General features: G+C 36.5%; 4 protein-coding genes across 6 annotated transcripts in view; all 4 read right to left on the bottom strand.

Annotated features, from left to right (window-relative positions):
- Nucleotides 1-1,701, bottom strand: part of LOC111782167 (ATP-dependent DNA helicase RecQ-like) — a 13,020-nt gene extending 11,319 nt beyond the window's left edge. Inside the window, exons 1-4 of the mRNA XM_023662975.1 lie at nucleotides 1,558-1,701; nucleotides 1,280-1,392; nucleotides 1,119-1,194; nucleotides 562-704 (exon numbers count right to left, since the gene is read on the bottom strand). Of these exons, the coding sequence (XP_023518743.1) occupies nucleotides 562-704; nucleotides 1,119-1,194; nucleotides 1,280-1,392; nucleotides 1,558-1,698 (473 nt within the window). The 5' untranslated portion in view covers nucleotides 1,699-1,701. The remainder of the gene's footprint in view (nucleotides 1-561; nucleotides 705-1,118; nucleotides 1,195-1,279; nucleotides 1,393-1,557) is intronic.
- Nucleotides 1,702-3,289: 1,588 nt separating this feature from the next.
- LOC111782298 (membrin-11-like) lies at nucleotides 3,290-7,493 on the bottom strand. Of its 2 annotated transcripts, XR_002813084.1 has the most exons (5): nucleotides 7,037-7,493; nucleotides 6,416-6,536; nucleotides 6,170-6,319; nucleotides 3,670-4,029; nucleotides 3,290-3,583 (listed from the first exon to the last, which is right to left on the bottom strand). XR_002813084.1 is itself a non-coding variant. In XM_023663155.1 (4 exons), exons 1-4 carry the CDS (start codon nucleotides 7,288-7,290, stop codon nucleotides 3,868-3,870), a joined length of 687 nt encoding a protein of 228 aa, XP_023518923.1. In that variant the 5' UTR covers nucleotides 7,291-7,493; the 3' UTR covers nucleotides 3,290-3,867. The 2 variants fall into 2 exon arrangements, 1 of the variants encoding a protein (XP_023518923.1); XM_023663155.1 differs by having other exon boundaries at nucleotides 3,290-4,029.
- A 2,162-nt stretch (nucleotides 7,494-9,655) lies between these two features.
- Nucleotides 9,656-17,603, bottom strand: LOC111781329 (protein RRP6-like 2; the record flags this gene model as incomplete). The annotated part of the gene is given in 14 exon segments (XM_023661860.1): nucleotides 9,656-9,684; nucleotides 9,768-9,872; nucleotides 9,962-10,267; nucleotides 10,930-11,099; nucleotides 11,197-11,284; nucleotides 11,846-11,891; nucleotides 12,052-12,134; nucleotides 13,979-14,087; nucleotides 14,610-14,660; nucleotides 14,747-14,826; nucleotides 15,600-15,683; nucleotides 15,763-15,921; nucleotides 16,328-16,483; nucleotides 16,816-17,603. Coding segments are annotated over 14 exon segments (2,254 nt in total), but the record flags the coding sequence as incomplete, so codon positions are not given.
- A 2,157-nt stretch (nucleotides 17,604-19,760) lies between these two features.
- On the bottom strand, nucleotides 19,761-25,417 carry LOC111781330. Of its 2 annotated transcripts, XM_023661862.1 has the most exons (11): nucleotides 25,307-25,417; nucleotides 24,941-25,169; nucleotides 24,454-24,561; nucleotides 24,099-24,268; nucleotides 23,433-23,566; nucleotides 23,128-23,305; nucleotides 22,481-23,030; nucleotides 22,285-22,397; nucleotides 21,728-21,971; nucleotides 20,206-20,453; nucleotides 19,761-20,108 (listed from the first exon to the last, which is right to left on the bottom strand). In XM_023661862.1, exons 1-10 carry the CDS (start codon nucleotides 25,399-25,401, stop codon nucleotides 20,208-20,210), a joined length of 2,067 nt encoding a protein of 688 aa, XP_023517630.1. In that variant the 5' UTR covers nucleotides 25,402-25,417; the 3' UTR covers nucleotides 19,761-20,108; nucleotides 20,206-20,207. The 2 variants fall into 2 exon arrangements, with proteins under 2 accessions (XP_023517630.1, XP_023517629.1); XM_023661861.1 differs by having other exon boundaries at nucleotides 20,044-20,453.
- Between the last annotated feature and the right edge of the window lie 844 nt (nucleotides 25,418-26,261).

Genomic DNA, 26,261 nt, shown 5'->3' with positions numbered 1-26,261 from the left:
GCTCGGTGTCTAGCTCTGATACCCTTTGTAACAACCCAAGTCCACCGCTAGCAAATATTGTCTTCTTTGGGCTTTCCCTTTCGGGCTTCCCCTCAAGGTTTTTTAAAACACGTCTAATAGGGAGAGGTTTCCACACTCTTATAAAAGGTGTTTCGTTCTCCTCCCCAACTAATGTAGGATCTCACATCCAATTCCTGGATACGACAGAAGTACTCAAATCTGTTACCGCATATTGTACAGCTAGTAATACCTAGTCCTCCTTTCAAGGATTCAATCGTATAAACGTTTTTCCTTCCCAGGATGCTCAAGGACAATAGTTTCACTCTACAACTATACTATCCAGTGATTTTTCACTAGAATTTAAGAATTACTTTTGTCTATATACAGAAGATCACAACAAATAAAACTAATGATCAAGCAAGACACAGAGAGAAGAAGTGAGAATGAAACAGACATGGGATTGAATGACAACAATACAAATGCCATGAAAACTCAGAAAGAGGCAGAGATAGAAAGAGGAATGCCTAGAATTGGACTTAGAATTGCTCCAGGAATTCTTACCTGATAGGAACAGAGCATGCCTTCTCTGGTGTCATGAACAAAATATTATATTGACCATTCTCCGCCTTGGCTTGAACAGTGGAATCAGTCTGAGTACTGCCAAGGTACTCAGACATGATGCCTCTTTGTTTTAAAGCCATTACCTACAGAATCCATATTCTAAAATGGCTTAGGCAAAAATAATATGAGGTCCAAAACCCAATAGCAAAAAAGAGAAACAGAACAATGTTTTTTTAACGCCCGTGAGTGTTTAGATCAGTTTGTGTAAACCTTCACTATTTTCATTGTGAGATCCCACATCGATTAGAGTAGGGAACGAGTGCCAGCTAGGACGCTGGACCCCGAAAGGGGGTGGATTGTGAGATCCCACATCGGTTGGGGAGGAGAACAAAGCATCCTTTATAAGGGTGGAAACCTCTCCCTAGCAGACACGTTTTAAAAACCTTGAGGGGAAGCTCGAAAGGGAAAGCTCAAAGAGGACCATATCTACTAGTGGTGGGGCTTGGGCCGTTACACTCGTGCAAAGCCAAACAGTGATAATGACAACAATCAATTACCTGATCTTGCATTAGTGATATAAGAGGGCTAACAACTATGCCAGTCTTTCCAACAACCAAAGGCGGTACCTGATAACTTTGACAAGTAAACATGAAATCAATCAATAGCTAATAAACAAGAACAAGCAAACCCAAATGGTAGAAGAGACAGCTACAGATACCATAAGGACTTGCCACTTCCAGTAGCCATGACCACCAAGCAATCCTTCCCTTGAAGAATGTCCTGAATGACTTCTTTCTGATACGGCCTGAACGCCGAGAAACCAAATGAACTCTGCAACAGTACAGATAACAGCGATCAAACCACAACAAATGCAATACCCACAAATTTCTTTTACAATGATGTCCTTATTGTTCACTATTAAACAAACCGCAGTAATCGAAACAAGCATAACCCCATAACCAGAATCAAAAGAAGAAGAAGAAAAAACATTATTACCTTTAGAATAGCCTCCATTTTTTTGTCTCTGCTGCTCTCTTTTCCGGTGGTCGAGTTAGAAGAATACGAGTGAGCAGCTTTCTGCTCTTTCCGTTCAAGGGCGCCACAAAGATAACAGAAATGATTCTGCAATTTTGACATGGACATAAATTAATTATACATAATGATAATACCATCGTTTGTTGGTTCGATGGAACACCAAAGTTCCCGCCTTTTCGATGGAAACCATTTTGGGCCTTAACATACCATGGCCCCATTAATCCATTGTTGCGCCATCGGAGACTCGGAGTGGGCCTCGAAGCTCAGAGCTGGCCCCACTAGATAGAGAAAATACCCGAAAATGACTAAAAGGTTGCATTACGCTATCCATTAATTAGAAGATAAAGAAGAGTTTATAGTTTGAGTATATTCAAATGTTTGTTAGCTTGATTATCGTTGTGTCGAAGATCTTTACTCAATTTAGTACACTTTCGTATGAATGTTGTCGTAGTCGAGTGCATTTCTCATTTGATATATAACCAAGTTCTTGTACTCGCTAGAGTTGAGGAGGTAGTCTATGTCCCATGTCTAGTAGAACTCTCCCAAGCAGGTAAAGGAGATGTATTTTTTGTATTCTTGTGTTTAGGATGTAATCGTTGCAAGCGAGTCAATCATTCACGAGTTGTTCTTAATTACAATTGAGTAAAAAATTCATGTTACCCTTTTTAGTACCTTTTACATCTTAAGTATCATTGATGATCTGATAAATAATTTTTTTTATGATCCAACTATAAACTAAGTCTCTATCAAGCTGATGAAAGAGTTGGACCTTATTGTTCATGTCTTGAAATCAAACACTTAAGGTTATTCATATAATGAGAATAAGCGAATTTCATCTCATGACATTATGTTTTAAGCTCTCTATTTGTTCAAGTAAAAAAATGGCAAGAATACTGAATTGACTCCAAAAGTCATTATCATCGATGTAAATCAAATAACAAGCAGGAGTTCATAACTCACTTAATACTAAGACCGAGTCACATATAATCATTGCGTGAAATATTAATTTTCTCAATTAACAAATTTATATAAAAATATTAAATATTTTAGTCTTATACAAACTCATGATATAAAATATTCATATACGCTCATCTCCACACGAACGATTTGAATCAAATCATTTGTAACTATAGCAAAATTAGTCGTATCAATGTTAACAATATAAGACACCCAACCACGTCCACATACTCGAACATAATATCCTCATATGTCAACTACACACTATTCAATATTATGTTAATAGCTTTGATTTTTTTAAACAAAATACAAAATTTAAGAATATTTTTATTAATTTAACGAGAATCGCTCCGATGTTCTATCACCTAATTAAAATATAATATTTGAGAACATAAGAAACAATATCTTCGTGGGTTAATAGATGACATTATGTTCAAGATTTTTGAAAGTACCATAAAATAGTTTACGAAGATTTATATTTCTGACTTGAAGAAAAGTAGTTCATACTAACGATAGTCAAGAAACAATAAATTTGTGAATTTGACACTAATTATCGTCATCTCAAAGGTCGATAATTCAATGTTTTCTTAGAATTGTTAAGCAAGTAAACGACAAGACTGTCTTAAATTCATATCAACAAATGCCCTCAAGTATTTCTGCACCAGAAACATATTTAGCAACCATGAGATCAATGGCAAACTAATTTTCAACTATAAATCGCTGAAATAATCTCATAATCCATCAAAATGAAGGCTGACCCTGCCTAAGATAGGGGATTTATTTAAAATCAAATATGTGGGTATGGTAGTCAAAGCTACAAGAACAACTTACATGTTTAAACACCATAATTTGAAAGAAAAAAGAAAAAAAAAAGAGAATACCACAGAGATTACCAAGCGATCTTCACATAGTTCTAGTAGTAGGTGCAAAATCTCTACTAAAAAAAGGAAGAAATAACCTTAGAGAAGAGAACTGAGGCACCAAGAAACTTCAGAAGTTTATGCCACCATCCATCATCAAGCAGCTGCTTCTGATAGATCCATGCATCTTGAATCAGACCTTAAACAATAGCAACCCAGAAGGGTCTAAAGGTTAGCTGAAAACATGGCGAGTTACCGCGGTTGCAAAGCTCGACAGGAAGGGCATCGTCCGAAGTAGCTTCTCTGGCTAAGTAGTCTGTTTAGTGTGTAGTTTTTTGTCTTCTGGGTGCACTGAGACATTCAGGGGTGCAACAGTGGGAGGCTAAAGCAGACTCAATGTATCCCTTTCAAGGATCCAGTATGAATCTAATTGTCTGACAATCAATGTGAAGAATCATCGTAACCAACGAACAAATACGAACACAACTACGATTGTTAAAATCATGCCTGCATATTTAATCCAATTGTCAACTCGGTGCCGTCTCTCAATCAGTTTCAGTACGGAGTTGGAGAGCCCCACTGTGTTAAGGACATCCAGTGCCTTCCTTTGTGCTCTCTGATTTAGAAAAATAAATGAATGAATATAAGAGAGTAATTAATGAATAAGAGGGGGGTGGAGTCAAAATCAAATGTTGTGAGATCCCACGTCCTCCAAATCATTCTTTATATAAGGGTGTGGAAACCTCTCCCTAATAAACACGTTTTAAAAACCTTGAGGGAAAGCCCGGAAGGTGAAGCCCAAAGAGGACCAGATCTACTAGTGGTGGGCTTGAGTTGTTACAAATGGTATCAGAGCCAGACTCCGGGTGGTGTGCCAGCAAGGATGCTGAGCTCTGAAGGGGGTGGATACCGGTCGGTGTGCTAGTGAGGACGCTGGGCCCTGAAGAGGGTGGATACCGGTCGGTGTGCCAGTGAGGACGCTGGGCCCGGAAGAGGGTGGATACCGGGCGGTGTGCCAGCGAGGATGCTGGGCCCTGAAGAGGGTGATTACGAAATCACATATCGACTAGAGAGGGGAACAAAACATTCTTTATAAGGGTGTGGAAACCTCACCCTAACCGCATTTTAAAACCTTGTGAGGAAGCCTAGAAGGAATAGTCCTCGAAGCCTGGAAGAAAAAGCCCAAAGAGGACTATCTACTAGCAGTGAGCTTGGGATTGGGATTGGGATGTTACAAATCTTACTAATGTAGCCAATAAAGGCTGTAGTAGAGCGGATGAGGATTTCATTTCAACCTACCATGCTTATAAAATTGCTTGTTTCACTATGTCTGAGAAACAATCAATCAAATGATGCTAAGGAAGTACTTTATTTTAGTAAGACAATCCAGTCTTTTGTACAGAAAAGGTTATCAACGATAATCATAGCACCATCCATCAATAACCCTCTGAGGAACGTTAGGCCATAAGTTAGATTTGTGTAATCTTAGGTAATAGAATTGCTGATCTCACAGACCATGAATTTCGACTACATAAATTCGAACTTCCTTTTTTCAGAAACCAAGCCCATGAAAGGATTTACTAACTACCGGAAGGGATTTCAATCCAAAAGGCAGAAATTCAAACTCATCAAAGCCATCTTTTATCCCATCCTACACACTAATTACAAACTAAAACAGAAAACACAAGTCATGCACGCTTAAATTTCTATTATGCATTTGTTTCCCACGCAATCTATGCAATCTAATCCTAAGTTGCATGAACTTGGACTTCATCAACTAAAACTTATTAAAACCGAGTCGAATACTCTTTAGTGTCTTAAATCAGCATAATGCACGTCTTAAAGCCAATCAAACGCTTTTTACTCAAAGAGAAACTATAACTGCCAAAATATAGACAGAGACTCAAGTGGTAAAAATTCATACGTAGAGTGTCACGGACATGCTTGTCCAAGGCGTGTTGTCTATGGCCGCATGTCGGATGTCCCGGTCATGCTTGTCCAAGACGTGTTGTCCATGGCCGCATGTCGGATGTCCCGGTCATGCTTGTCCAAGACGTGTTGTCCATGGCTGTATGCCCATTCCAAATCCTTTTTATATGCTTTCATCTTAAATAGGTCTTTACTATTTCATGTTGTGTCAATATGGGAGTGTGACAGTTCACCAAAATCATGTCTACACCTGCCAGGGTTAAAATGCCCCAAAATATACTATAAGGGGATATAACTAGTTGTCATTTCTTCCTACCCTGAGTTATATGTTATTTAAGATGTGATATTCTTTTATTTGTTTATAGTCATATAACGTTGACTTCTTCAATTCTTTCAAATCGTTTCCAAATGTATTTCCTCGTTCACGTTTTTTTCTAAAACATTTCTCGCAAACGTGACTCGAGGCCTGAACATACGCCGACATTGTCAGCATAATGCATGTCTTAAAGCCAATCAAAGTGCTTTTTACTCCAAGAGAAACTATAACGGCCAAAATATAGACCGAGACTCGAGTGGTAAAAATTCATACTTAGAGCACCAACTTCCAAACACTGAATTAATGCTTCAAATATGATCATAACTCAAAGACACCGTACATGCAGCTAACCTAAAGCAACAAAGGACTGTGTATATATAATAGAATGCTTAACATATTCACATTTATAGAGTGAATACACCAATAGTCTTTCACAGATAGCTTTAACAATTAACGCTAGCCCCAGTAAAGAAAAACAAATATGTCTACATGGTCTCAGTCATGCACATACCTTCAGGCGATCCCTCTGCTCAGAGTATTTGAAAAGGATCGCTTCTCCCGTCGCACTAGCTTCCTCTAACATCCGCGACGAATTTCGAACTGAACTCATAGCTTGTGCCTCATCGTCAAAAATTCTCAAAATGTGAGCAGAGTCTCCATTCTACAAAAGCAGCATAACCAAATATCACTTCAAATGAAAGGTTAAAACGAAAGATTAGCCACCAAAAGACACAAGCAGCTAACAGTAAGTACATACAGCTCTTCCAACCAAGTCTGCCCTCTCTTTTGCTTCCATCATCCGCTTCTGGTTTCTAAGAAAATACTTGTCCAAACTCTGTTTCATAGAGTCAGCCTCCTCGGCAATCTGTTCCACCTTTCTGCAGGACAATTCCACATTGAACCACATCAAGTTTACACGCTATCAAGTTCGAAATCAGTCGTAAGGCCATCCAAAATTACCACCATAAAGAAAAAATCACAATCCCATATTGCAACACGTTAGTAAATTACAAAATAAACGCAGCACTCCCGGACCAAATTCAATCCAGGATCTAAGACACCACCCTCATTTCGTTTTTCCTTGGTTTTCCCTTTTTTTTTTTTCCCTGGTGTAGAAGAACAATAGTATAACTCCAAGGAAACCGTAAGTTCCATCAGACAAAGAAGAGGACCATAACAAACATCACATTCGAATACATCAACAAATCAAGAAATTCAGAAAGAACAACCAAATTTCAATAAAATTGGAGAAGAAAAACAGGTAAATGCAAACTAATTTTAAATTCAATCCAAAAGAGTTACATGAAATGAACGAAACCGCACAATTAAATATTCAATCAGAAAAACACGAAGGTGGGAATGGGAATGGAACAAGAACCTTTTCCACAAATCACGTTGAGACTTCGCCGCCACGGACCGCCAGAGTCTATCCATCTCAACACAGAGCGACTGGATCTGAGTAATGTCCCTCTTGATCGAGGAGGAAAGGTCGGGGGAGTCCATACCGCTGGCCGCCGTGTACTCAAGACGCTCCAGCTTCTCAAGCTCATCCCTGGTCCTCAATAGAAGCCTCTTCGCACTATGGTATATCTCAGAAAGCGTTCCTCCTCCTCCTCCTTCCATGGCCGACATCGGAATCGCACACAGAGCAACGGAGATTTCGGTTTCGTGAAATCTGAATTCCAAAATGAAGAAGAAGATACAGAATTAAACGAATCACAGTCACCGAGGATTATGGATTATCGTAATTGCAAAGAAGAGAGAAATTGAAGATCGAATTGGAAAAACAGAACAACGATTTCTCTCTCTCTCTCTCTCTCTCTCTCTCTCTCTGTTAAGGATCTCAACGAAGGAAAAGGAAGACGAAGAAATAGATTGAATTTTTTGAGATAAAACGACGTCGCATTTGACAGGATGACGTGTCGTATTCATAACCGTAGATATTTGCGTCTTTCGTGACGGGTGGATCAGATTGCTCGATTTAGTTCATATGAATTTGTTATTCACGAACCAATAATAGGCCGCCAATTCATACAGCTTCAGACGTGGACATTACGTGGATTTTTAAATGGCATAAAAATTTTTTTTTTTTGTTGAATTAGATTTTAGGGAAAATCTCAATTTACAGGTTTAAATATGCATGTTGTATTGATTTTCACTAAAAAAAAAATAAAAAATAATCTAATGATAATTCAATTTTTAATAATTAACTCTAATTTTAAAAAATAAATTTAAAAGTCTTGCATTAATTGCACTAATTAATTATTGAATAATTTTATCAAAAAATAATAAAAATCTGGCTCTAAATACTATCTTTATCTAAAATCTTATCGATTTTGTAACATATACATGTTTTATAATTGATCTTTAAAAAAACTTGTTAAAAAGTAAAAATCCCAACATTTAAAGATATTGCAGTCTTAATATGATTTAATGAAATTGAAAATTCAAATAATAAGTTTATGACGTCAAAATTATTATTATTGTTTCCAGATTTAAAAATTATTGATTAATATGGCATCAATTTTTTTTAGTATAGACTTTTTGGGTCAATTTGATTATTTGTTTCAAGTTTTTATTTTTAATAAAAACAAAATATCTATTTATCTATTTTCAACATTTAATTAAATAAATATTTTGAAAACCCTTCCAAATAATTCAAAATTATTTATAATTTATAAGTAAAATTGTACGGTCAACAAAAATGTATTTTTTAATACAAGTTCGGCCTCACTTTTAGGGAATCCAGGAGAGTCCCACAAGCTAATTTAGGAAATGATCACGGGTTTATAATCAAGAAATACTCTCTGCTAGAATGAGGCCTTATGGAAAAGTAAAAAAAAAGCTACGGGACAATATCATATCAGTGTAGAAAGTCGTGCTCGTCTAACAACTTATAAAAGTAATCATTTATTTAAAACCAACTTGACCCAAATAAGTTAATAACCCAACCCGGATTGAGCTAATTGAATTTTTCGGGACAACGAACTTCGTTAACGCCCCTACAATCCTTTATACTAATGATATCAGTATAATTTCAATTAGATAAGGTACGTGTGATTCAGGAGAGCTATGCATATTCTAGTTTAGAACCCTATTTCCCCAACCATATTGAAAACAAGCAAAAGACCATTCCTTCTGAACACAACTTGCCAACACTTCATTTCTTCTTCCTTTTTAATACTTTGACATAATATGACCAGTAATACCATCATCATCATACTAGCAACGTCTGTATTTTACAGACCAAAAAACACTTACATTGATTTAGCGGAAAGTTGCGCTTCGGTTTCCAGTTGCAGGGAAGGCATGGCGTCGTTTTCCTTGCGGTAATTCCACGGCGGCGCCACTGTTCTTTTCGACTTTATCTAGACCTAAATCTAACTTGGCCCCAGCAGCATTCTTTGATGGCTTCACAACTTTGTTGGCCCCAGCAGCATTCTTTGATGGCTTTACAGCTTTGTCGTCCTCTGGTTCCGAGTTTTCTGCCATATCTTCTCCGAATACTACTTGTTTCCTAGCTGCATCATAGTCGAACGGTTTGATCTGCAAAAAGGCACTTTGTTTTCCTGGATTATCAGTTTTCCCAAGGTTCATAGCCTGTTCATTTGAATTCAAACATTTCTGAAAGCTAGAAGACAATTCAGACAGGGACATTGGTTCGTCTTCATCATCATTTTCGTCGCCATCGATTTCAAGAGGCGAACTAGCACTAAAACCTTTCAACTTCGGCTCATCGGTGTTTTCTGCAACAGGATGTGGTTCTTCATCTTCGAACTCCTCATCTGAATCATCTTCTAACAATATAACCTCTTCTGGGCAGGGTTTTGGAACTGACATCACAGGAGGCTCAATATTCGAACTTTTTGTCGACTCAGCAGCAGGTGCTTCCGAATTTTGAGTTTTTAGTAGAGTCATGGTCGTTGGTTCTGTAACTGACTTCGACGGTTCACTCGTTCCCGAGAATGAATGAAAGGGTAGACAAACAGAGGATCGAATTTTATCCAACTTGTTCTCTTCATTATCCTAACAAAAATAAGCAATACGAATGAGACAGCAACAAGGGAAGAAGTAAAAGAAACAGTACACGTTAAACCAAAGGGACCCACCTTTTTATCAGTATCTAATTTTCTCTTTGGGGCTGAGTTTCCCAATAGTGACCCGAGACCACCTCGGTTACCCTTCCTTTGCAATGAAATGTTCATCCCAGTAACCTAAACAGGAAATCATTTAGAACATAGATCTCAAGGCAAAGAAACAAAACAGACACAAGAGGATGTTCCAATTAGAGATATTTCACCACCTGTGCTACTGGATATTTATCTCCATTCGAGTGTTTGCTCGGCTCTGAAGTTGTTGGACCCTGTCTACTCCCATTCAAAACAGGATGCATAGAATGGTCTACCTTTAAAACTTTTCCAGGTACAAAGGGCCGGTATCCATGTTCCAAGGGAGCAACTTTTGACTGGGAAGAAGGTGAAAAGATTGGACCATTGGCAGTATTTTCCGCAGCATTGACCTTCGTAATCGGGATTACGTGTCTCAAATTTGAAATATCGGATATATTCATATCTTGATGTTCACTAGTGGATGCCTGTTCTTCTGATGCCTGTCAACAAGTGAAAGATTAAAGAAAACAGAATTTTAAAAATCACTCTCAGGAAAGGAGAAGAAAAAATCATATGCAATTTAAAAGGCAAAACGAAAGAAAAAGCTGTCCAACTTTATCAGGGTTTCCAATTTCTCACATCCATTATACTAACCCGAACCGTATAACCAAAATGTGGTTGCTTCATGAGAATAGATCACAGGTACTAGAGAAAATAATATACCATTACACATTCCGTACCGAATCCCCGTCAGCGTTAACCAGAAGCCATTGGTTTTTTCATGGAAAGGAAGTTCAGAACAACAATTACAAGACACATGAAGACTTCCATTTTCGCCCGTTATTACTTAAACTAGTCAGCTAAATTCTTTTAAATTTTAATTATAGACTCAGAATCCACAACATTCCTCCCTATCTATTCTAGAAAGAAGAATGCCGGTCCTCCAAGAATAAACGCATTTCACTTATCTCGTCTAAACAATTTTAAGAAATTAAATAACACAGGCCCTAATTATATCTCTGATCACCATGAATTCAATGGAAGGCAGCCAATAAAAAACCGATCAAAAATGATCTCGAGTCCATGAAATTAATTGTGGTTTCCGGTGGTGTTACGGTTAGTTAAGCAACAATAGCATACAGGATATAAGCACAAGCCTTACCGCCTCTGCACAGGCTTCCTTCAAACGCTCAGCAGCCTCTTCGAATGCACAAGAATTCAGCATCGAATGCCTAATGATGGTAACAATTGAAGCAAGATTGCGCTCAAGAAATGGGTGCTTTGATTTCAGTAGTCTACGTAATTTGTTAATTGTGACAGGCATCTGCTTGGCTTTAACAATAAGAAAAGATGTTAAAATTCAGAAATAAGCAAATAAAACAAAATAAAAGGAGAATCTAAAAAATGCTAGCATAGGTTTCCCAATTACCAATGTCAAGAAGCGTTTTGTTCGGCAATATGTAACCGGTACTTTCATCCTCTTCACGGGCAACAGCATCTCGCCACTCAAAGAGACCCTGTCATTATCAATAAATGTTTATAGAACAGAGAGTGAGGCTACTTACTTTCAGCAACATATATTAAGCATGACATGTGATCCAGCCTCTTACTAGTTAACTTTTTCAAGATATCAAAGTTATAGCTAATTTATTTCATTTCTAAGAACACGTAATTTGAAGGCAGGCAATGGCTCTAATCTTTTTCTCTTTTTTCTTCAAGGGTTAAGTGGAAAGGGACCACAAGTCTAAAATCTCTTTAGATTTTATCAGAGGGCAGATTCTACCAAGACTGCAGAAATTAGGCGAACTAGAGATGGAATCTGAAGTAAAGGAAAGTTGTCAGGCACTGAATGTGAAGGACGGGCTTGTAGTAGTAATTCATCCATTCTTTCTGCTGATTTATTTATTTACTTATTTGTAATTTCATTAGCAAATTGGGTGGACTTATTTATTTATTTGTAATTTCATCAGCCCCCTTTTTGTATAAAATAAATAAGATATTTGTAAGAGGTCTCCAGACCTGTTACCATCCTGATGCATATATCATATCGATAAAATGTAGTGTGTAAGAAAGCTTACTGCAGCAACAGCAAGTTGTTGTGCATTGAAACCAGAACCCTGCAATCTATATTAAAATGAATAGAAATTAGGAAATTATTCACAAATACTAAAAATTTCCAACAAATGCAGGGAGAAAAGAAAAGGAGAGATTTCACCACAAGGAGGAAAGTGTACAGCGCTACAAATGGAAATGTCCTTTTTACCCAAGAAAGAAGAAAACTAACCCGTACACATAAAGATATGAGTTTTCAGTCAACAGCTCCTTCTCGTAAAGATGCAGGCATACGTCACAACTCCGCTTGTAAACCTACAAAAGAAAAAAGGAGTAGCTTCATCAAAAAGGTAAATTCATGCTACAAAGCAGACAAACAGAACCCTTGCCACCGTAGAGCAGAGAATTAAAGGTGATCTCCTGATATTGAACCACACTAAAGATTACATTCCCTATCTCCCAAAAACTATTAAATGTAACACCAGATCTAAACTTTGCATCTCAACTATTAGATCCATGAAGATAATGTGTAAAAAAAAGAATTAAATTTTCAGGCAAAGATGCAATTAGAAGCGCCCTCTAAATTGAAAGCAATTAAAGACATAAAAGGTCTTGAATAGTAGGAGCAACTACCAGAAAGTTCTTTGATGAGAAAACAAAGTATTTCATTGTATGTATGAAATAAACCAAACGGGCAAAGCCCAATTCAGAGGATTATGTAAAGGCATCCTAACTGGCTAAGATTGAAGAAATAAAATAGTTACAAAAAAATAATCAGAGGTTAGGCCAAGTTTTTTTTATAAAGAAAAAAGAACTCAATACCATCCCATAGTTGTCATCTCATCAACAACAACTACGTGGGCTATAATCATAGGTCATAGTTTGCTCACTGAGAATTAAATCCTTGTTAAAAAGCGGTTTGGAATGCAAAATGGTGCAAGGCATCACAAATTTTTTACAGACAAGTTTCAAGTAGTATGACTATTGGTCTGAAGTCCATCGTCAACAGGCTACCAAACTTTTAGGAACCGAAATAATATAGAACTTGTCAACAGTGACATTAACAGTACTCTTTTGAACATATCTGCAATGTCACAATCAAAAAATGTCCCAACCCTTCTGAAAACAAGCTTAGCTGTGAAATTTTCAGGACTTTATGTATATTTTTTTAATCAGAAAGCCTGCTTTTATTGAGATATAATGAAAGAATACAAAACTGCGCAAAAATCACCCAACAAGAGGAAACGCCCAGGCCAGCATTGTGGACAGCCAGAAAAACTTCCTCTTTGTTAGCATCATTGAGGCATTCCTAAGCTACATTGCAATCAGCCAATACTATAACATTATCTTCACTAACAAAATCCACATCTTCATCACCCTAAATGTATGGTATGGCCTTCAACATTAAGTGAAACTCAAATTGGCTGCTCTATTGGAATTTGTGTAATTTGTAAGGAAATGGAAGAAAATCAGTTGCACCTCTTCTTTCAGACATTCAGTCTAAATTGCCAGAATGCTTTCCTAAATATCTTCAATGGCACACTGAACTTTCCATGACTCGATAAGAAGCAACATGAAACTGCTATGCTTAAGGTCCAGGAGTAGAATCTTTTGTATGAGAATTTGGTTGGAGAGATGTTGAAGAACTTTTTACAAAATACCAAAACTTAGTCTTTTTTCAATTCCTTCAAGTGAACGGCCCTATCTTGGAAGTGGCACTGAGAAGGTTAGGATTAGTATTTCTAAGTCATATACCCTGGATTGTAATTAACTTCAATGGGGGGCCTGTTTTTGTAAGCCTCTAGAGTTGGTTTTCTTCCATATTTGTGTTTCAAAAAGAAAATATGAAGTGCAACTTAATTGAACTGAAATCTTACACGCCGCAAACCAATATCTATACAAACAATATAGGCCCCCTCAAGTCAAATAGGTGAGAATAAAACAAAACAGATCCCAGTGTGTTATAGATCAAATCTTATTGGGCAGAATAAATCTTAGAACTAAAATTTTATTAAAGCTGAAGATGATGATGGTGGACACCCTGCAATTGCTATTTCCATACTTCTAGCAAAGTCAAACTTTTGACCATTGACAAAATGAAAGAATGAATATAATCTTAATCCAGAAAAAGTTGCATACGATGTTGATAGCAACTATACCTCTACCAGAGGAAAATCAGATTCTTCAGATTCACGGGGCATTGAGGACAGTTTCATCCTCATCAAATCATAAATATACAGCAAATAGTGTGTATCTTCCCTCGCATATCTGTGATTAAAAGATACAAAATTAAAGTTAAGAAGGATACACCAAAATAATGAACAGTCAAAGAGAACTTCAAGCAATGCCACACATTCAAAGCATGGACATTTTCATTTGGGTAATTTGTTCGCACATAATGAACAACGCAAGACTTGTTGGACATTTACAGGGAAAGAACACTAGTTACACCAAATACACTTACAAAGCTTTCCATTGAGAAAAATTGCACTGATCTTTAAACGTAAATATCATCACATACTGGTGTCCTATTTTTTCCTTGTTAAGATATCTAACTATAGAACATGAGCTTAAAAATTGTATAACATTCATCTAGTTTCATTATTCACTTTCGCAATAAGACAATATGGGAAAATTTGTCAAACATGTGTCTGCAAAGACTACTAGGGAAAGAAAATAATCCATTACACTAATTTGCATGTGCATCTTCAAAGATAAAACTAAATAAACAAGTGTGCAACTACTAGGGGAAAAAAATACTCGACAAGAACGAACCATAGACATTTATACCTCAGCATCTCCTCAGGGAGAGGTCTTAATCTCCAATCTGCATTCTGGTACCTGTGATGAGTTTAACTGTTAAGAGCAACAAGAAAAAGAACCATCCACACACAGAGCATCCAGATGCAGAGAGAGGAAGTCCCTACTCTTTATTAGCTGCAACACCACAAAAGTGATGAAGGAGATACTCCAGACTATTTCTTTCCAGTTTCAATACTCTTGAAGCCTGAGGGTAAAAAATGTATGAATCAACATGTAGAAAGTTATTCATTCTCTCCAAGTTGACATAAAGAGAAAGAAGATCATGCATCCTCAAAAGAAGTCTAAAGCCAGACAATCCTTGAAAAGATATTAATCAGAAATCAAATACTTATTTCATGAAACAAAACCCAAGGGCCACTAGCCAATACCAGAAGTCGAGCCTCATTAGATGGCTTGAAAGGCAGGGAAAACATGTAAAATCCATATCTTGGAACATTGACTAAGGATACACTCAAGCAAAGAAATCTAGTTTGGAAGAATGATTGTTGAAGGTGATGAATTTTTCAACAATTAGAAGTTCAAGATATTCTAGTTCATATAATCAATGGAAAACCTTGATTAATTGAAAAAATTTACACGATAGCCAGAAGTTGTCTAATTTGTGAAGTCAAAAAAGGGTGGGTGGGGGGCGACAAATATGAGAACTAAAGTACAAGTGTGGAGAAAGGAAGAATAAGTCATCCCAAGTCCACTGAAATACAGGTTGGGCTCTCAATTAAATGGGAACAAAGGATAAATTTCCCTTCTTATTTACTAGCATAATTGGCTTGGGCATGACCATATACATCTGAGGGGATAAGATCATGCAAGAACCTAGGAATGGGATTATAACCTGCAGAACATCATCCTAATGTAGACACAAGAGAGAATCTGGCACAAGGAATAACCATAAAAAGAAAAAAAAAAAGAACAAAACAAAGGCTTGAATGAATCCTACATAATGGTTAAAAACACAACCTGCCCAGTGTCAAACAAGTTGCAAATATAAATCCCGAAATCCCGTTGAAGCCACACAATGTCTCGATCTGCTCCATGCAGCACCTAAATGAGTATAAATATTATAATAAAAATCCCACACAAACTAAATGCAAACAACAAACACTTATTTCCCAACGTCAACCTTTTTCTTTGAAGGATCCTTGAAAACCTCTCTCAGGTAGGGCCCCACATGAATTCTGAGCTTCAGCGTATCTACAACAAAATCCTCAGTTCTTGTAGAAATTTGCATCAGGCATGTAAGTCCTTGAAAAGATCGATACTGGTTATGTTCCAAATCAACCTACAAGATTCACAGTGTGCATCAAATAACAGAACACAGAACTCAAATTACAAAGAAAATTAAATATAGAAGGCACATCAAAACTGAATGTTAGATTTTTGTCTTAAATTCATACCATGACATACTCTAGAAGTGTACTACGTTTCTTTGCAAATTAGCGCCATTCTCTGATTTACTTGATATCATTGCAACAGATCTTGAATTCATATTTATGCTTTTTAATGATTTTTTTTTTTTCTCCTTCTCAAACTAATAATGCAAACACAAAAACATGAGAAGTAAGCATTTTGAATGCCAGACGAATTTAGAACACGGTCTAAATACAGTCCATACAAAATAATTCCTTCAGCTAACATATGCTTCCTCCTTATGACATCATAACATTGAACTAGTAATAGTTTTGTACCGCAAATTCATTAACTCCTTGCAATTTAGCAGCCAGTTCTTTCAAATCATTGACTTCCTCTATGAATTTGAAGGGAGTACAATCCAAAGATGGTGGATAAACAGGTTGAAAATCTGCATTAATCTTATCGACAAAGTCCAATACAGAGAGCTTCTCCTGCACAAACAAGTAAATTGAAGTAAGCAACAACTCTCAACTTCGACAAAACAGTAACTGCTCATGAAAGATGACAACACGCTATAAAGTTGACAATCCCATTGAATTTCAATCGCTAACCCATCTAAACTACAGAACATCTTTACAAAATATAAGCCAAACCCTTTTCTACTGGCCATTAGAATTTAGACACAACCAGCCAAAATAATGCCGAGCACCTATAGAACTTAAATTATGCAAAGCATACCCTCCTCAGACCCTAGTAGGCAAAGAAAAGAAAAGGAAAAGGTAACACGTTAAGATCAATACAAGGCAAAAGGAGTTCAACTAACCAGTGGATGTGCAAACCGCGAGCCATCTTCACTCCTTTCCAACCAGACATGCTCGAACGGCTGATTTGAATTATTAACCAAAATATTAAACTCATCCTGCGGTCTACGGATAGTCGGTATATGAAATGGCACTTTCGGCTTCACCCCCAAAGTTTTCCTATCCTTGGTAGCAACCTTCACACTCGACTCAAAACTCGAATCATGCACCTCGTCTCCATGACTCGGAGTTTTCTTCTTCTTCCCACACACCAACTGAAACCCATCGTTAGAGTCCGCCATTAAAGCCACAGCCCTCCCACTCTCCTCCTCCTCCTTCCGAATCCTCTGAAACTCATCCAGAGACACATCAAACCGCTCAAAAATTTCATCATTAACATTAACTAACCAATCATACGCGTCGTCGGTATCCTCAGGGAACGCCATTTCCTTGCCCCAAACTTCGGCGGACGAGCCAATGGTCTCGAGCATCGACTGAGATTGCCGCTCGATGCTCTGTATCGGGATTTTGAATTCGTCGAAGCTGTAATAAAAGTGAAAGTCTTTTTCGGCCGGAATACCCCGGGAAGAGCCGGCGAGCTTGGACAGAGACGAACCGAGAGAACCACTGGTTAGGGATTGTAAGGTCTGAGCCTTCTGTGAATCAGACTGATCAACATCCATCTTGTAGCTCAGATACGCCTCGCCGGACGTGAGAGCGATCCCCGTTGAGGTATCGACGGTTAGGGTTCCGGAGAAGAGTTGCAGAGAAGAACGTCTCGGCGTCGCATATACTTCACTGTTAGAAAGGGAGAGAGAGAGAGAGAGAGAGAAGAAATGAAGATTTAAGTGCAAGAAAAGAGGAAGGACAAGTCACGTGAGATGGAGACGAAACCGCACGTGCCCTCGACCTAGAAGAGATTATATAATATAATACGAAATGTGTATATTACTTTTTTTTTTTTTTTTTTAATATATTTTAATTAGTTGAGTTATCTTCGAAAATATATTAAAAACGCAAAAATAATTGGAAAGGGAAACGGAACACTTCTTGTAAGACGGTGAAAACAACTCCAAATGCATTTTAAAACGAGGACAATATTTGATAATATTGGATAAACATTCGATTCAAAATTATCATTGACGTTTATTTTTTTTCTTTTTGTTTATTTTTTATTGTAAAATAAACAAAAATTAGGAAAAAAAAATACAGTTTTGGACGGCTTCTATAAATTCAAATGACCTATCTATAGTAGATCATGAAAGTATGTCAACTGGCTTTTTAATTTCGTGTTAAGTATTGTGTTTGGAGAGTGCGTTTGGAAGGATGAAGCTCAAGGGAATTGACAGGTGCTCGCACAAGCGATAGAGTATCTGGTTTAATTCGATGTAAAGTAAAGAATTTTATCGGGACTTGACATGCTGTAAATCCTCTTGTGATGTACCGTGACAGGTGGGACTCAAATCAAATGACGAAAGTGCCATTTAAGTCCCGTAAAACTCCTGCTTACTAGTACAATTTAGATCATGAATAAAAAAATATGATATTTAGCACGGTAAAAAAAAATCATAAGACACTAAAAGAAACGTGTTTAAGGAGCGTACAAATTTTGGATAATATATTTCGTATAAAATCAAAAAGTTTTAAATTTAAAAAAATATTGGTTTGGTCGAAAGGGAATAATGTTACCGAGCTCACCGTGGAAGCTTCGAACATATTTCAATTTATTTAGAATTAAACTAAAATATATAGTTAAGTAAACTTTTATAAAATAGATATGTATGATTTAATTTATTTGGTTCAATTATCCTATTATGTATTTTAAAATACTTTTTCTAAATTTGAAATAATATATTTTAATATTAAATATATTAAAATAGAATTGGGTTCTTTAAATCATATTTAAATATCCTAATATATAAACTCAATTTAATTTAAATTATTTTCTCTAATGTATAATATACCTTAATTATTTTAACATTTAAGATAATAAATACGATGATATTTTTTCTCTTAACTAAATATATTCTTCTTAATTATATTTAATATATTAAATATTTGGTTCAACATTTCAATTTTTTAAAAGACTAAATTCTAACATTACTACTATAAATCATAAACTTGAATGCAAAATAAACTGATTAAACTTTTTAATCTATTAATTTTTAATTATTAATTATATATCATTCCATTATAGACCTATACCAGACAAATCAGGTACATGAATATAATTATTACCGACAAGTCGATCGTTTATAAGTTATTTGTAATTACAATTAGATCAAAAGTATTTTTGCAATCATTTATAAGTTATTTGTAATTTCCATTAGATCAAAAGTATTTTTGTCTTTGTAATTGTTTCCGGTATCACTAATTAACCAATATACAATTTGTTTATAATCTAGTGATGAATAGTCTCTCTAGTCCAAAGAGATGGTAGATTCCATTATTCGACTCCCAAAATCCATATTTTATGAAACCATTCATCTATTTATTCTATATGTGTGAAATTTATTTTATAAGATTACATTATCATTTACTATTTGGTCAATTTGGTCAATTCCCCGAACATAGTAGATATATGGATAAGATGGTTCCCACTCAAAAGACATGTCATTTGGAAGTTCGTTACTCAATAAATATTAAAATCGAGTTATATACCACCCTTCATGTAAAATATTAATTTTATTAATTAATAAGTTCATAAAGGAAGATTAAATTTCATCATCCAATACTATTATTAAATTTCATCATCCAATACTATTCTTTTTTAATATCATATCCATTGCATATGACATCAATACTCACATGTGAATAATTTGGATAAAAAAATTTGTAAAAATTACAAATCGAGTCCTATCAATAATGTTACCAAAATAAAGCATAAACCCAACCTAGAACTTTTTAAGATTATTTCTAATTCCATTTCTTTATTTAAAAAATAAGTACATAAATTTTACAAGCACAAAAAACAACCCAAAAACTTTATATTTAATTTTATAAACCAAACCATGACTCTTTTACCTTTATCAAAGAGGGGAATAGATATCAAGAACGAGGAGCTCTAAACCATGTTATGAATTCTACCGGTAATCAACCATTTCAGATTTCACAATCTAAAATTTTATGATTTTATTTCATAATGCGTATGAATAGCTCACGCACTTTATTTTTGAACCTAAAACAGAAGAGGAGGGAGAGGGAAACACACCGAATTTTCAGACCAAACCCACCACGACCAAGAAACCAAAAGCCCCCAAAATATTCTCAATAAAATCCCACTGTCACGTTGTTCTATAAGGGGCCTTCAGTTTGTCTATATTCACAAATGGCAAAGGATCAGAATAGACATGAAGAAAAGGGGGGAAATGGAGAAACTAGGAAAGCATGGAAAAGGGTGAGTGGAGGATTACCCTTAGTCGGAAGGGCCGCCGCTCTCGGGAAGCTTGTCGACGACACGGACGCGGATGACAGGGATGGAGTCCCACCACTCCTTCAGCCGTCTGTCTCCTCCACCGCTGTTGGTACCCTTAGTTTTCTTCCCTACTCTTGAGGTCATCAAAAAGCCATATAATATTGCCCCCATTATTATGTACTTCGTTGGAACCACTGCCAGTGTTATTGCCACCCCACTCAGTACCGCCATTACCATGTCCGCGTGCTGCAACACCAACCCAAAATGTACAACTTTCTATTTCAATGGGAAATGAACGCTTTCCAAGTGTGATTTTAAATAGAGAAAATTGTCAGTATATGATCCAAAGACATATGTACGTTGATACTTGAAATTAGCACAAGATGTTTGATGAAGGTTCCAAGGCATATACTTTGACTAATTCAACTATTATGCGGTGACTTTTGACTAGTACTTAATGTTCTAAGTGGATGAAGTGTGTCACCGCTGTACTTGTCCAAGGTGTGTTGTCATGGCTGCATGACTCTTACAAAGTGCTATTGTGACACAGTAAAGCATGTTGCCCATGACTGCATGACCCTTACAAAGTGCCATTGTGACAAAGTAAGGCATGTTGCCCACCGACGCATGATGCTATTTGCTATTGTAACAAAATGAGTCTAACACAAAATCAGCTAAAAGGAACTATTTTTTAAAATTAGCTTGTGCATTATGATAAATTTTGTTCGGCCCCCTCTAGTTTCCCAACGACTTCAACTTTTTGAAGTCATTTAATCACACTTATTTTTAATAGTTATCCAAGTCATGTTGGCTTGTAACCAAATTCGCTAAAATCATCTAAGAGGAAAAAGAAAATATAATGTTAGAAAGCACAACCCTCTTCGATGATATGATATTGTCGACTTTGAGCATAAGCTCACATGACTTTGCTTCTGGTTTCTCAAAAAAAAAAAAAAAAAAAAAACAAAAAAAAAAAAAAAAAAAAAAAAAANAAAAAAAAACCTCATATCAATGGAAATGTAGTCATTCCTCATACACCCATGATCATCCCCTCGATTAGCCAATGTTAAATGTTGATGATTGTTGGGAGACAAGTCCCACATCGGCCAATTAAAGGTTGATCATGGATTTATAAATAAGGAATACATCTGTATTGGTATGAAACCTTTTGGGTAAACCAAATGCAAAACATGAGAGTCTATGCTCTATCATTGTGGAGAGTCGTGGTTCCTAACCTGACTTCTCTCCCAACACATAATACTATTGTTTTCTTTCCATACATGGTCACTAGCATCTGATTGGATGTCGATGATTGAACTAAAATCTAAACTAGCCAACCTAACATAATCAGTCCACTCAGAGCAACAACTCGAGCTTTTTGGAATTGGTATTTTGAAATTTTATATTTGCTACCACCTATTTTTCAGCAAATAGTTTTATCCCAAGAAATATAAGATAAGATCTCATGCTAGATGAGTTTCAGGACACATAAAAATTTAATTAAGAAAATGTGATTATACCTTCCGGGTTTTGGATATGAAAATGGACCAAATCTTCAACACTGCAATGTTTGCAGCCTGCACAATCTCGTGCACATTTTGCAAACTTTGTTGGGCAGATACTATGCTCTCCATCGTAGTCTGGTCAGAGGCAGTGCAGACCACAATCTCATCGCACTTCTCCTGAATCTTTTTCTTCCTCGCTTGAAGCATCACCAAGACCACCCAAAACAGGAGGGCAGCCACAGCCTTGCCAAACCACTCCCTACATCCGTGAATGTAAGTTAGTTGCCAGCCTTGATCATGATCCAAGAGAAAATTGAAGAATACGAATATGTTAGGAATCACGGATCTCCACAATGGTATGATATTATCCACTTTGAGCATAAACTCTCCTGGCTTTGTTTTTGGTTTCCCCATAAGGCCTCGTACCAATGGAGATGTATTCCTTACTTATAAACTCATAATCATCCCCTTAATTAGCCAATGTGGGACTCTCTCCCAACCATTCTCGACAAGAGTATTGGAATATCTAATTGGGATATTTGGTGGAAACAAAATGCACAAACAAAACTTACTTAAATGTAATTATCAAAGACACAGCGAGCACGGTAACAGTAGCCGCTGGTCTTTCCCATTCAAGAACTTCTTTGAACCAAGGTAACCTGCTCTTAAGTGGCTTTAATAGCTCCTGCACCATGTAATCAAGTTATGACTTAAAATAAACACAAAAGAACAGAATTCTTAGAATTTTGATTAGATTAAGATGCTCGCCATGAAGATGAGTGCACTTTCACCGATGCCTTCCTCTTTCAGTCCTACAGTGGTAGCCTTGGCATGGACAACTTCCTTTTCTTTTTCTCTGGCCTGATTGATGGCATTCTCTAAGGAGAACTGTGCTTCATCACGTTCACTTACATTACAGACTTTCTCAATTTCTTCTACACTGGAGTTGGTTAACTGGGACATGTTCAAATATCTTAGAGTTGCAGTTGCATTGAATGGGCGTCCACTATTCAGCAACTTCAGATTCTCAGCAAGTTCTTTTAGTACATAATCACCCTTTGGTAACTCATCACATAAGGCAAATATTAAGAACTTTGTAGGAACAGGTGGAGATATTCTAAGCAATTCTCTGGCTGCGTGAAGCCTTATAATCCCCAGAATTGTTCTTGAATGAATCTCCCACACTTGCATTGGATTTTCCAAATTAAATTTCCGCAAAAAACAATGCAAGAGTATGATCTCCTTAATTAGCGCGAGCCAGTGATCACGTCTTGTGGAACTTGTGATCTCTGGAAACTCCAACACAACTTCCTCTGATCTTAAAATTGAGAAAATATTTGATTAATTACAAATCAAGGTTTTTCTTTTATGCTAATTGCTCGATAATGGAAACAAAATCAATAAAATATCCTCACATCTCAGGGGACTCATAGAAGATTGCCTTGTCAAAAAGTGGTGCACCCCAAGGTCCAGTGGAAGCTGGTTTCACACTGTGCAGAGTGTCCCTTGAGAGTTCTATCTCAACTGCCTTTTCGTAAGTTATCACACCAGAGGCCTCAAAATAGAGGCTGTAATTAGTTAATGTAAGTCTGCCTGAGACACAGAAATGGCCTTCATACTCGGTAATGTTCTCAATACAAAAGGGACATGGTCAAAATTCCAAATATCACAAGAGACAATCATATGAGAAATGGATCAATGAAAATTAACTAAATCTAACCAGGCCAACTTGTTGATCCAATGTGGCGCACTACCCTCTGCGAGCTAGCAGTTCCCTCCACATGTAATATGAACTCATCATCACGTAGCTCAACACCCTTTGGAGTTGCCTGTTTCTGCAGATGATTTATGCATCTGGAGATGATAAATTGTACAGAAGCCAAAAAAAAAAAAAAAAAAAAAAAAAAANAAGTTATTGACAAATTATAGACTTCTTAATTCACTATAACTCCATAACACAATTATGTAGCCCGACCAGGTTCATGAACTTGAGTACCAACAATGAATCCAAAAACTTTTAAAAATGATGTCTGGAGGAAAAAAAAATGCCGATTAAAAACTTTTCAATCTTATGAACACGTGAAGAGTGTTTCTAATTAGATGAAAGTTACTTCTATTTTAAACATTATACCAATCTCGATTTCCTCTCCAAAACTTTTGAGTAAGTATTGTACACGATTTCCATTAACCACAGCTACAGGAATGTTATATAATTGAAAGTATACAAAAGCATAGCGATGCTCTATCTACGAGGTATAGATCAAATGATCAATTTAACTTTAATAATACTCCTCTAGTCAATGAAATTAGTATGTGTTTCTTGCCCTCCACTGCGCTAAAGATAGAAAAATTGTAATTGAAGTTGAGAAGAAGTTAAAGATATTACTTCTCAATTTCCTTCAGAAATTTATCATAGGCTGGGAAATGCAGCCGGTGTCCAGTTGGAGCTGTTAGAGTTTCGAATGTGGATCTTGAATTGACAAGATCCGAAACTAATGGAACTAAAGACCCTAACCACACAAATGCATCTTCTCCAACATCTGGATCGTCGTCAACCTGCCAAAATAATACCAAAATTAGGTATCCGAATGCAATACAGAGAAACAGACAGGCAAATAAAACGCCAATAATCGATTGAAATCTAGTGCGACATCATGCTCCATAAGGGAGATAAGAGTTGGTTGGGGGAAAATATTCCATAGCGAAAAAAGAGACATCGTTCAACTACACGCGATGCTTACAAGCAAGGGCATAAGGTCCGAATAGAAAAGAGGGATCTCATCTTGCTCTGGCGCCACATTGGCTGCTACGACTTTATTCTTCTCTTCTTTCATCTTTGCCACACACTCCTGTTACATCGACGACAGCGAAATGTAAAAGCTATACACGAACAACTCAATATTATCGATGCATAAGGCCGAGTTTCAGCACGAAAGTACCAAATTGAAAGAAATTTGGAAGCGAATCATCGAAAACTAAAATAAGAATCCAAATACAACATCACAACATCATACTCCACTTTTTGCAGTGCGTAACAAAAGAACAATCGCCACAACTAGAGTCAGAGACGATGTAATCTTCCAACAACCAAATCATATATCGGAACATTAGAAACAAAAAACGCGAACGTACATATCTTCAAACTAAATCGATAGAACCGGAAAATACAAGCCTAATAGAGAACTTCAGAACAAGGTCGATAGAGTAGAAGTGCGTTTGTGCACGAACCTCGCGAGACTCTTCAGCTTCAGTGGAAGGCATCTCCCAAGCAAGCATCATATCAAAGCTGAAGCGGCTAAACGAACCATTGCAAATATCTTCCTTCAAGTTCCGGCACATATCGGCCAGAGCCTTGGCGCTACAAAACTCCAAGAACTTCCTCGAATAGCTTCCAGTCTCAGGTTTCCACGAAGTCTCAAACTCCTCCACCAATCCTTCCACAGAACTGCCGACTATCCTGAAAAAGCCACAATTATCGTTTAGCAATCAAAATTTAAATAAAACCACAAACCGCGAAGCAAGAAGGAGAACATTGAAGTGCCTTCGATTTGAGAGAGAGCGAAGAAGAAGAAGAAGAAGAAGAGGTTATCTTACAGAGCACAGTGTTGGATGACGTCATTGGCGACGGAGGAGAGGTGTTTCCGAGAGGTCGTCTCCATTGTTGCGGTGATTTCGTTTTGCTGAACCATTGGAATGAAAGGAGTTGGAGAAAGAAGCTTTCAGTTGTAATGGCATGGCAACGCAGTGAAGGTGCGTGTTGTACGTGTCTTTATACCACTTGGCCACGTGGCATCCTCATGCAAACGCTTGAACTGTTTTTTTTCATCTTATTTATTTATTTATTTTTAATTGCAATAATATCCCTAACCCTAAAATAATAATAATAATAATAATCTTATTTATTTCAATTTAAAGAGAGACAAAAATAAGTAAATAAATAAAATAATTCTTATCCTCTTGGAAAATAGTGCCATTAAGAGATAGAGAGAGGAAGAAGGCAATATTTAGATTTTTGTGAAAATCCAAAGATAGATTTCTTCCACTTTTTTATAAATTAAAGTAATTTAATATTGTGATAAAGACGGCTGTAACGGTCCAAATTCATCGTTAGCAGATATTGTTTGTGATTCATTACGTATTGTCGTCAGTCTCACTGTTTTAAAATACGTCTGTTAGGGAGAAGCACCTTAATAAAAAATGCTTCGTTTTCCTCTCTCTATCAACGTGAGATCTCATGATTATCTTTACGGGTATTTAAAAAATTCGATGACTAAAAAATTAGAGTAATTTAGTTGATATTGTGATGAACACGTCTGAGTAGATTCTTGTAACAGTCCAAATCTATTGTTAGTAGATATTGTCCGTGATTCGTTATGTATCATTATCAACTTAATAGTTTTAAAACACGTCTACTAGGGAGAAGCTTTCGTATCTTTATAAGAAATGTTTCGTTTTCCTCTCTAACTAACGTGGGATCTCACAATTATCTTTACACGTATTTAAAAAATTAGAGTAATTAAAAAAAAAAAAAAAAAAAAAAAAAAAAAAC

Source organism: Cucurbita pepo, chromosome LG19, assembly GCF_002806865.2.
Source record: "Cucurbita pepo subsp. pepo cultivar mu-cu-16 chromosome LG19, ASM280686v2, whole genome shotgun sequence".
Classification (NCBI taxonomy): domain Eukaryota; kingdom Viridiplantae; phylum Streptophyta; class Magnoliopsida; order Cucurbitales; family Cucurbitaceae; genus Cucurbita; species Cucurbita pepo.
The sequence above is the reverse complement of the archived record's forward strand: the minus strand, read 5'-3'. Positions and strand labels throughout refer to the sequence as shown.